The 11,573-nt window shown below is 59.7% G+C and overlaps 1 protein-coding gene across 1 annotated transcript; it reads left to right on the top strand.

Moving 5' to 3' along the window:
* The first annotated feature begins 3,463 nt into the window (after window positions 1-3,463).
* LOC141954212 (uncharacterized) lies at window positions 3,464-6,373 on the top strand. Its single transcript, XM_074893520.1, has 2 exons — window positions 3,464-3,680; window positions 4,061-6,373. Exon 2 carries the CDS (start codon window positions 4,158-4,160, stop codon window positions 5,109-5,111), a length of 954 nt encoding a protein of 317 aa, XP_074749621.1. The 5' UTR covers window positions 3,464-3,680; window positions 4,061-4,157; the 3' UTR covers window positions 5,112-6,373.
* Window positions 6,374-11,573: the final 5,200 nt, after the last annotated feature.

Raw genomic sequence — 11,573 nt, forward strand, 5'->3', positions numbered from 1 at the left:
CTTTATTTTGGCAGCTCTCGGCTGGTAAATATTGGCTTAAACCGAAAACCAGACGCCTGACTCACGGCGTCTTAACAAACACAGGAAGGGGCCCCTGGCGCGTGTGGGGTGCTGCCAGCCCCGGGGCCGGGGGGGGGCTCCTACACCAGGGTGGGGGCACCCTGAGCTGGGGTTGGGGGGGGTGGGTATGAACAGGGCATCTTTGTGCTGGTAGATTTTGCTGCAGTGAGGTCCCCGGTGGAGGGGGGGGGCGGTGTGTGTGGCATCACCCCACGTTGTCATCCCCCCACTTTGGAGACGGGGGGGGGGGCACGGGGGGATTGCGCCCCCCCCCCCCCCTCCCAGCTGGGGACCTCACTTCACCCTGGGTGATGGAGGGGTGCGGGCATTGGGGTGCCCCTTCCTCTCACCCGGGAGGGTCCCCCCCTCCCAGCTAAAAAGCAACGAGGAGGAGTATGAGGCCAAAGACGCTTCGAAGGGCGGGGGGGGGGGCACCCAAGCCCCCCCCACCCCAGCCTCACCCCATCACCACGTTTACACCCCCCTTTACACCCCAATCCCCACCTGCTCACTCATGGGGTGCCCCCAGTGTCCCCTCCTTACACCGGGGAGGGGGGGGGCTGGAAGATTTGTCTCCCCCCCCCGCCGCCCCCCCCCGCCCGGGCTGTTTTTACCAGGAGGGTACAGGATGTTCTCGCACAGCCGCGCTCCCTCTCCCCAACCTCCCTCCTCCCTCTCTCTTCCCCCCCCCCTTTCGCCAGCCCTCGGCCTTCACCTCTTCTCCTCCGCGCTGCTTTAACCCTTTTTTTTGCAAAACGCTGCCTTTTGCTCTTCTTGGTGTTCATTTCTTTTTTTTTTTTATTTCTGCAAAGATGCGGTCGAAGCTCCTTCCCTGCCCATCCCGGGGTGTTTCTGCACCCCCAATTCACCACGCTCCCCCCACCCTGAACCACCACAATCTGTGGCTGCAGGGGGGTCTCCAGTGAGGTGCCCACCCAACGCCCATCCTTGCAGACACCCCCCAACACAGACACACACCCCCCCCAAATGGGGAGCACCCTCCCGGCCCTGCTAAAAACCCCAAGAAAAAGGGGGTCGGGGGGGGGAGGTTTGCTCCTGCAGCCTTCACCCCGTGGGCAGGGGGCTGCCAGCTCGGGGAGGGGTGTAAATGCTTCTTGGGGGGGGGGGGGGCTGAGCTGCTGGGCAGGCGTCGGCCCCATAGCACCCACCTTAGGGCAGTGATTTGGGGGGGGCAGACCCCAGGCACAGCCTGATTCCCCCCCCCCTGCAGTTTGCTGCAGACTGGTGTCATGCAGGGGCCTGATCCTGCGGCAGGGTCAGGGGGTCTCATGGGGGTTGGAGGGCGCTGGGGGGGGGGCTGTGCTTTGTGGGAGGCTTGTGCTGTGGGAATGGGCCCGAGGAGCTGCCTGGAGGCATCTGGGGGTGTCCGGAGGCATTTGGGGGTGCCCTAGAGGTTTTTACGGTTGCCCAGAGGCATGTGGGGCTGCCCGCTTGCTTTTGGGTTGGGTTTTATTTTTCTCCCCCTCTGGATGACTTTCCCCCCCCCGGTTTTGGTTGGGGCATGGCAAGGTGGTGGCGGGTGCAGCCAGGGGGTGGTGGCCCCTCTGGGGGGTGTCCCTTGGCCAGGGGTGGCTTTTGGCTGGAGGTGGCCACTGCGTTCGCAAGGCAGGAGCCACGGGGGTGAAGCACGTCCCTGCGGGGTGTGGGATACCTCACCCAGCACCGGGGGCTGGGGGAACCCCAAATCCCTGGGGAGATGCCCCTAGTCTGCCCTCACCGCCCCCGTGCCGACATGGGACACCTCGACCTGTGCCTGCAGCAGGCCCAAGCCGTGGGGCACAATGGGGTGCAGAGCCCCCCCCCCCCCCCCCCCCAACTGCAGCCCCCAGGGACACGGGGGCCTGATCCTGCCACTCCCCAGTGGGTTTTCCTAAATCTGGGCCAGGCTTGCACCGTGCTGGGGAGATGGTTTAGGGATAGAGCTGGCATGAAGCCGGCCTTCAGGCTCTCGCTGGAGGAAAAGCAACCTTTCTAGCAACAACAACAAAAAAAAAAAATTCATGAAAAGCTCTGGTTTGCCTCTTCTTGCCAAAACCAATTGTTGAAGCTTTTTCCCGGCCTCCCGGCTTTGCCTTCGCATGTGATGGAGGGAACAGTATCAGATGCTCTCCTGTTTTTCCGCTCTGATGTTTTTCCCCCGGGGTTGGAAGAGGGGAAGGACCTGGTGGGAGGGCAGGGACCGGCTCTGGGCAAACCACAGCCCCGGGGACCCCAAAACCTGGTGTGGGGGTCCCCATCCCTCCTCCACCCTCAGGGTTGGCTCTGGGGCTGGGAGCATGGCCAGGGTTGGGGTCCCCTGAGGATGCTCCCCCAGCCCAGAGCAGCCCAGGGCTGAGGACTGCCCAGCTCGGGGCAGTAGTGGAGGTTACGAGTGGGACATGGGGATGCAGGAGTGGCCCTGGGGGACATCCAGGCCCCCCACGCACCTCCATGAACCCCTCCTGATGCTTTCCAGTGGGGCACTAAGTGGAAAAATCCTCAGGATGAATTATTTGGGCTGCTGGGGGAATTAATTAACGCAATATGGGGAGGTGAGGAGGGGCTGATGGGCTGGGGAGGGCTTGAGGGTGGGTGCTTTGTGACAGCTGGGTTTGTGGGGGGTGGCTCCCCCCGGCTGGGATTCCCCCTTGTTGAGTATTTTTAGCATTAAATTCCCTGAAATACTGGTGAGTTGGGCTGGGGGAGTGGGCCAGCACCGGGGGGGGGGGGAATGCAGGGGGGGGATACTGGGGGGGGTGATGGGGGGGGATGCAGGGGGGTCTGTTGAGGGGGTTGTGGGGGGAATGCAGGGAGATGCGAGGGGGGATGTTGGGGGGTTGCAGGGGGAATGCAGGGGGATGCAGGGGGGGATGTGGGGGGGATATTGTGGGGGCTTGCATGGGGGGATGTTGTGGTGGATGCAGGAGGGGGATGTTGGGGGGGATGTTGGGGCGGATGCCAGGGGCCATGCTGGGGGGGTGGGTGATACTGGTGGCCACACCATTCCCCACCAGCCCGCGGGGACCGAGCCGGGGCCCATTCACTCCGCGGACAGAGTAGGGGGGCGCGGGGGTCCTGCCTGCATGGCCGGAGGCTAGCGGGCAGCCCCCCCCCACCTCTCCCCGCAGGCAGCCCCCCCCCGGCAGGGCCCTGCGGAGCGGATTCTCTCCCACCCACCGCCCGGGTGCTGAGTCAGGCTGTTCCCGGCGCTCCCGCGGCCGGTACATCGCGTCCCCACGCCGGGCGCCTGGCAGCCCGCCCGCCCGGTGCTGCTCCCGGCAGGGGCAGGGCCCGGCCCCGGCGGCCCCCCCGGGGGCTCCCTGGATCAGGGCCACGGGGCTGGCGATGCCGCGTCCGGGAGCGAACTCCTGGTTGCTGCAGGGTGGGTTTTTGGAGGTGTGCGGGGGAAGGGGGGGGTGCAGCCGTAGCACTGGCCAGAGTCATGTTTGTGCATGTGCCCCCCCCCCACCCTGGGGCTCCCTGGCACCCAGCGAGCATGAGGGCACCCAGGGTGGGTTTGGGGTGCAGATCCCTCGGGCAGGAGCATCCCCCCATCGCACGGCACAGCATCCCCGGGGGTGCTGCACCCCCACCACCCCCGCACCCGACACAGGAGAGAGGTACCAGCTTGCACACACACCCCACACCTGACACCCCCATCCCCATGGGGCAGGCGGGGAGCCCCGGCCACCCCCAGCTACCCGCCCGCCCCGGCAGAGGCTGGTACAGTTCGTTACGTCCAGACCGGAATGTACTTTGTGTTAGAAGTGGCCCCAGGCCAGGACGGCAAAGCCGGACTTTATTTATCCTCCCTGCTCCGGCCCCGCTGCATCCTGCCCTCACTTGTGCAGGGTGGGATCGCCGGCAGGGCTGGGGGGGCCCTGGACCCTGCCTGACCCCCCCCAACTCATCTCCAGCCAGAGCGTGCAGGGCTTGTCCCCGTTTTCTCCTGGGGGGAAATAATCTGGGGAAATATTTGTGTCCTTTCAGCGTGTAAAAGCTGTCCCCGGTGTCCGGGGGGAAGCACCGTGGGGGAGACGGGGACCTGGGATGGATCCAGCAAAGCCTCTGCCTGGACGTGCCCCCCACTTGCCTGCATGAGGGTTTGTTGTAACGGGGGCCAGCGTTCGGATCACAACCTGGGAATTTATGGATTGGAAACGCATGGGGAAAGGGCCGGCGCTGGCCACGCTGGGGGACACGGCAGCGTCAGATGGAGCAGGGCCTGCTCCGGGCATCCACCCCCCTGTGTCAGGGACACCTCGGCCCCTCGGCCAGGAAAAATTCATTTCAGGAGCCGTGAGTCCCAGCAGAGCGAAGGGGGGTCACAGCCGGAGGAGGGCTCACCCTGGGCTGGGTCTGGCCACTCGCCGCCGGCCAGGCTCCGCCACGACACCCAGCATCCCCCCCGCGGCCTCCCCGGTAGGAAGATTTGGGGGGCGATTTCACACCCAAAGCAGCTTATCGTCTGCTTCGCACCCCCTGGGTGCATCTTTATGCCAAGCGGGTGGTCTTGCCCTGCTGCCCCCCCTGCTGTGTCCCCCCCTATGTCCCCACCGTCCGTCCCTGCCTCCGGCACAGCTGCACCTACAGCCGGCGGTGGGGACAGGGTGTTCTCCTGTACTCTGCTGCCTGTTGTGCAACACCCGCCTGCGCCTCCCATAAACACCCAGCGCCGGCCGCGCTGCACCCCCTGCGCCGGTGACAAACCGGGCCCTCGGAGGGGTGCGTGTGCGGGGGGGTGCAGGGCAGTGAGGCCACGGCATCACCAGGCTGCAAAATGCTCCTTTTCTCCCCCAAAATGGGCAGCGGGCAGGTATCCGGGTACTGGGGGGCAGGAGGATGGATTTTGTCCCCCCGGGAGGGCGAGTGTCCCTCATGGGTCGTCTGCTTGGAGCCATCGGTTTGTGCTGTCACACGTGGAAGGAAACCAGGAGAAAACCCATTTCCTCCGCTCGCCAACGTGCTTCAGAGATTCACTGAAGCAGCTTTTAGATGTGAAGCCGAGGCAGAGGGACGCTTCTCCTCCCCGCGCTCTCAAGGCAGATTAACGCCGGTTATTTTTAGCAGAAGACAAGGATGAATAAAAATACCCCCTATTTTATTTTAATTTTTTTTTTTCTTTTTCAGCAACCGCCACTCTCACATCACCCAAGGTGCTCAGGGGCCAGCACGAGGAAGGACATCACCGGCAACGGGGGGGCCTCTGGGTTTTGCTCCCCGGTTCCAGTGGGGGCCAAGGCTTTCCCCCCAAACCCCCTGTCCTTTTGGGGCTGGGTGACGGCTGCGCAGTGGGTGCAGGGCTCGGGCAGGACATGTGTGGCCAGCTGGATGGCTAGGGGGAACAAGCAGTGCCCCTGGCAGCCGCCCCGAAGCCGCCTGGGATTATTTCTGGAGCAGATTTCCTCCAGGTTGTGTTACAGGGATGGGGGGGACGGGGCAAACCCCGGCATCGGGGTGGGGGAGGTGGGGGAGGTTTGGGCATCCCACTACTCAAGAAAGCAGAGCGAGATGGTGCTGTATCGCAGTGATTTGGGAGGTGTCTTTAAAAAAAACCCACTCTGGTGTTTTCTTCCCATGTATTTTGCTTTTTTATTTTTCTATACAAACAAATTTACCATGTCTGTGGGGCAAGGCTGCTGCCATTGGCCCCATGGAGTTTTTTAGGGCTTGGGTGTTATCTAAGGGGCCTGCATGAAATTAAGCTGTGGGGTTTCCTGATATTGGAAACCCGCAATATTTGTTTGGTAAATGGAAATTTAAAGCTCTCGGAGACTGGGCAGGAGATGTTTAAAATCAAAATGCAAGATTCACCTGGTTTATATTAGAGAGGGAAAAATGAAATGTCATGAAAACAAATTTTCTTTTCTGAAGTGGGCTTTAATTTTAACTCCGTATTTCCAAGGAGTGCCATCAGTGTCTAAATTACAGCTGGGAAAATCAAACATCAGCATCCAAGAGCGGACCTGGGAGCAAGCAGCCATCAAAGCAGCGCTGCCTTAAGCTTGGCCTTGGGGGGTTTATTGGATCAACACGTGGGAATTGGGGTGCAGGTTGGGAGCAGCAAGCCCCAGCTCCAACATGAGCCTGGTGAAAATGAGCCCTTTATAAAAATACTCAGAGATGCCGCGTTTTCAACGTGCCCAGTGATTCAACACCCCCCTGTTTTTTTTTGCCCCTCTCGGCTCAGGCGCTGCGATTAGCGGAAGGTGCACGAGCAGCGATCGGATGTTTAATTGCAAATGGACGTTATTTCTAATCTCGGGGGTATTTTGAGGCAGCTCTTAATAAAAATCTTATCTCCTTCGTACTGGACGGGAACATTTCTGCGTGTCCCAGCAGCCGGCGTGTCCTCCAAACCCGCGCCGCTCCGTCTCCAGCTGTGGGAAACTCTTATTTGCTTTCTGGTGTGATTATTTCCCTTAACACCCCCCCCCCAGGAGGTTGCACAGAGTTGGGGTACCCGTGGGGTGTTGCACGGGCCTGGGGCACCTCCGAGGCATTGCACGGGCTGGATTGGTCCTGGGGTGCCCTTGTTGGGCCGGGGGGGGGGGGATGTGCACGAAGGTGCCCCCCCCCCCCCGCCCCCCCCCAGGGTCATTGCTCAGGGCTGGGGGAACCTTGGAGGGCTGCATGAGGCTGAGGTGACCTTGGAGCAGTACAGGGAGCTGACACCCCCCCCCCTCCCGGAGCATTGGACTGGGCTGAGCACCCCCCCCGGGGCATTGCAGGGGGCCCCAGGGCATTGCATGGGGCCAGGAAACCCCCCCCAGGCATCGCAAAGGGCCAAACACCCCCCTGGGGCACTGCATAGGGCCGGGAACTCCCCCGGGGCATTGTAAGGGGCCGGCACCCCCCCCCCCCGAGGCATTGCAAAGGGCCAAACAACCGCTGGGCATTGTAAGGGGCCGGGACCCCCCCCGGGGCGTTCCAGGGGGCCCCAGGGCATTGCATGGGGCCAGGAACCACCCCCCCCCTCGGGGCTTTGCAAGGAACCAGGACCCCCCCCCCGAGCATTCCAGGGGGCTCCAGGGCATTGTAAGGGGCCGGAACCCCCCCGGGGCATTGCAAAGGGCCAAAAAACCCGCTGGGGCATTGTAAGGGTCCGGGACCCCCCCGGGGCATTGCAGGGGGCCGAGACCCCCCCCTCCCCGGGACATTGCACAGGTCTGCCCCCCACCCCGGAGATTCACCCGGGACCAGACCCCCCTCGGGACATCACCCGGGGCCAAACACCCCCCAGGGCATCACCCGGGGACAAGCTTCTCCCCCCCCGCCCCGCCCTTCCCCGTTTCCCGCCGCTGCCGCCCCCGGCAAGTGCGCGGGGCGGGCCGGGCCGGGGCGGGGCGAGTCGGCCCGCCAGGGGCGGGGCGAACGTTCTGATTTGCATACTGCCGCCATCCGAGCCAATGAGAAGGAGCATAGGGCGCCGTCGCCGAGACGGGCAGGCGGAGAGGCCAATGGGACGCGGGCGGGAAGGCGGGGCGCGGCGGCCGGGGAGGCTCGGCCGGCGCGGGTGCGCGGTGCCACTCGGAGCCGGGCGGCGGCGGAGCGCGGGGCGGTGGCAGGTGGGTCCCTGCGTGGGGCCGAGGGGGGCTCGGGGGTGCCCTGCGTGGGGCTGGGGGGTGTGGGATGTCCTGTGTGGGGCTGCGTGGTTCTGTGGGAAGTCTGTGTGGGGCTGAGGGGGGGGGGGGGGGGAGTGGGGCTGTGTGGGGCTGAGGGGGGGAGAGTGGGGCTGGGGGGGGCTGGGGGGGGCGGATAGCGTGGGGCAGTATAGGGGTGGGGGGAGGCGTGTGTGGGGCTGATGGGCCCTGCCTGGGGCTGTATGGGGGGTGTTGGGGTCCTGCGTGGGGCTGGGGAAGGGGATGGTGCCCCCAGCTGTTGCTGTGGGGTGAGGGTAGGATGGGGGTCCCCGCCCCACACCCCCCTCCCACCCCCCCACACCCCCCCCAGTGCTGGCGATGTCCGGGCACAGTGAATACAGAGGTGCCCGAGTGTTGCTGGGGACACTGGGCTGCACTGGGATGGGGATGGGGGACGAGGTGGCATTGGCAGGATGGGTCACAGCGGGGGGGGGGTCGGTGTCCCGCCGTTTGTGCCAGCGGGACGGTGCTCGAGGGAGTGGATTTTTCTTTTTCCCCCTTTCCCTCATCAAACGAGGCTCCTGTGCCCAGCTATAACGTTTCCTCTAATGCCACCTACCAGCGATACCCTATAGGCTGCGTGCATCGATGTGTAGTTTCGCTGGCAGTCGGTATAAGTGATTGCACAAGGTAAATGTGAATATTTTTTAAAGCTTCTGCTATTTTTCCCCTCCTCTCTGAGCACAAAATCTCTTTCAAAGCCTCATTTTTTGAAATGCGCGTTCGAATGAGCTTGCTCTGACTGGGAAAGAGTATTTTACGGGATGAGCTATAGGAGCTCGTGGGGGATATACATCCATCATCGGCGTGTTTCCAGCCGAGGCTCCGCTGCTGCAGCCGTGTTTCTGTCCTCGCCGTGCCGAGCAAACAGGACTGCACCGCTGCTGGTGACAAAAAAGACTTGAAAAATGAAAAAAAAGAAAAAGCCAGGAGCTGATACTTTAGGGTTCTAAAGGTAGAGTTTAAATGGTGTCTCTCCATCGTGAGCTGTTAAACTGTTGAGGTGGATTTGAGACATCACTGAGGCATCAAATCCAGCCTGAAAACTGGCGTTACAAGTTCAAAAAGTAAAGTTGAAAGCACAAATCACTCCTTCCTTTAAAATGTGCATCGCTCCTGCGTCCCTCCTGTCTCCTTCCCTGACCCGCAAAGGGCTGGCGGGAAGAAAATCATTAAATCTGTCCATCAGAGCCTACGTCTGGGTTTTGTGGGCTGTTTTCCCAGAGGTGTGATGGGTTTGGGTCTGGCAAGTGATGCTGCGATTTGGAAATGCTCAGGTTTTATTTCCAACCTGGTACCCTAGAAATGGGACAAAACTGCTGGGGGACACACACGGAGAAATGCTGCTGAAGCTGAGGGTTAACTGGGAGCGTGGGGCTGAGCAGGAATAACTTTCCAGTGGTGCTGAGAGTTTTGAAGCCCAAAGGTGGGATGCTGGGGTCCCTCGGGGGGATGCTGGGGTCCTCAGGGGGATGCTGGTCCTTTGCCCCACAGTGTGATGGGTGGTGGCAGCAACCTGTGCGACGCAGGAGGAGGAAGGTGAGGGGGTGGTGGTGGTGGGGTGCTGGAGGAGGAAGGGGTGGCCAAGGGCATCTTGAGGGGGTTTGGGGTGATGAAGCAGGTAGGGCTTGTGTTGGAGAAAATGCGTGATGGTGTGGGGAAAAAAAAAAAAAAAGGCAGATTTCTGGGGAATTGGTGGAGAAGTTATCACTTCTGCTGAAACTCGCCGGGAAGGACGACGGCACGTGGCCTCTCTTGTGGTTTTGGGCTTGGGGGATGGAGCGGGACTGGTGCTGGGGGGGTTCGGGGGGAAGGCTGGCCCGATGCAGGCTGCTCGTGATGCCCATCCTGCCCGGAGCAGAGGTGTCTGCCGGGATGACAGCTTCTGCAGTTATTTTTTTTCTTCTTTTTTAATAAAATAAAAGCTTGTAGCTTCCCAAGGCTGTATTTGCCCAGCACACACTTGAATTATGTTGAGGTCCTTTCCCAGGTCTGTTAGAGCATCTCCCTGCTGGGACAAGCCAGAAAATAAGGACGATTCACGAGTAAAAACCAAACTACATCTTCCAGGAACATCACTGCTGTGTGATAATTACTGGCTTGCAGAAGGAGAAAGTCTGCTGTAAGGCTCGAGATGCTCAGCACCAAGACCCCCCTCTGTCCAGCTGCGGCTCCCTAGGCTGGCTCAGGGTGGGAAATATTCTGTAAAATATTTGGAGAATAATTTATTCTCAGTTATTTATACTTTTATACTATTTAATATTTTATTTTATATTCGCTCTCAGTTATATATATTTACATAAAGTTCTTACAGCACCTTGAGGGAGCTGTGGAGCTCGTACCGATCTCATGCATATCACAGGGAAATATTAAATTACTGAGTGAGGGTTTTTTTATTTTAGTGCTGTATGTTTGTGGGCGGAAAGAAATGGCCATGAGTGCTCTAATGTACGAGTTGTTCATGTAAGTTGTTTGTCATGGAGCTGACGAGCTTTTTCTGTAATTAGTAATTGTGACTGAAACAAGGATTTCTGATTTTGCAAGGGAGTGCATTGGAAAATTGGGAAAATGGTAGTAAAGTAGCTGTCAGCAGTGAAGAGGTGGGATGATGAGGGACTGCAATTAAATCGTCTTTTGCCTGTGATGTCCTGTCTTTGTAAATAGTGGTATCGCTCTTAGAAAATGAGCCTCATTAAAAGTATTCCCATTTCAAGTACTCTTTGATTTATGTTCAATTTAATCACGTAATTCGATAAAATAAGCACATAGATGAGGCTGTTTGCTGTTTGCAAATAACGTCACCTCTGGGATGTGACCCCCGCCCCGACGAGGAGCCCTGGCGGGATGTGGGCTCCCTCCCCATCCTCGAGCGATGCACACGTGTGTGTGCACACGTGTGTTCACATCCACGTTTCCCCTCCTTTGGGCTGGCGGGGGTCAGGGTCACCCAGCAGCAGTGCAGGATCGTCCTCAAACCTTCAACTCCCAACCCCGCCCCGTCGCTCTGGGGCTGAGCCCCCGGCCCCTCGCAGCATCCCCCGGCCGCAGGCCTGGTCCCCCTCCATCGGTTTGGCCGCTCGTGGTGTTTCTTTGTCCTCTCCAAGAAATTTGGCACAGGAACAGGCTGGTGTTTCACAACATGCCGGGAATTGCCGTTTGCCCGATATAATTTGGCATTTATAGACCGTTGGTGCACACGTGGCTTCAAAAAAGGTTTCAGGCACCGGGTTATTTCTGGGGGTGCGGCGCTGCCGGCGGCAATGCTGGATGCTGAGTCGGGGATCCCCCCCCCTGGGATTTGGCACTTGGGCTCTGGAGATGCTGCCGAGCCCTCGTGCGTGGGGAAGAAGTGATTAAATACAGCATTTCCACTGCCAGGGGTTGCTGCAGTTTAGGGTCACCTGGCGGAAAGTTTGTTGGAGAAAGCCCTAAATCTGTTGCAGGCAATGAGATGCTTTTAGAAATTTAAAAAAAAATATTAAGTAAATCTAAGTTTAATTATCAAATTTATCCTGGAGAAAAGGCTAAATTAGAATTGGCAAACAAGGCGTTTCTTGTTTATTCCCATTTTGTATTTATTTTAGTTCCCCCAAGCTGTCTCTTAAAATTGAATTTGCTCGGTGTTGGTGTAGCTGCTGCCAGGAGGATGCTCCGAGCCGCCCGTGGAGCGCTCGAGATTTACTGGGGTGTGCTGTACGGGGAGAGGAACGTCACATTTAATAGCCAGAGGTGGAATATTTCTTTCCAGTGTCCCAAAAAGCCTGGCTGGGTCTGTTCTCCCTGCTTGTTTTGACCAGGGGAGAAGACACGATGAAAGGAGCCTGCTCATTTTCGATGGCAAAAAACCCAGTTAGAGGGTGCCAAGGAGTG

Source organism: Strix uralensis, chromosome 24 (assembly GCF_047716275.1).
Source record: "Strix uralensis isolate ZFMK-TIS-50842 chromosome 24, bStrUra1, whole genome shotgun sequence".
Taxonomy (NCBI): domain Eukaryota; kingdom Metazoa; phylum Chordata; class Aves; order Strigiformes; family Strigidae; genus Strix; species Strix uralensis.

Bases quoted from the DNA above. Each gene is read 5' to 3' on its own strand.
- LOC141954212 (XM_074893520.1), top strand. From the start codon at position 4,158: ATGAGGGTTTGTTGTAACGGGGGCCAGCGTTCGGATCACAACCTGGGA.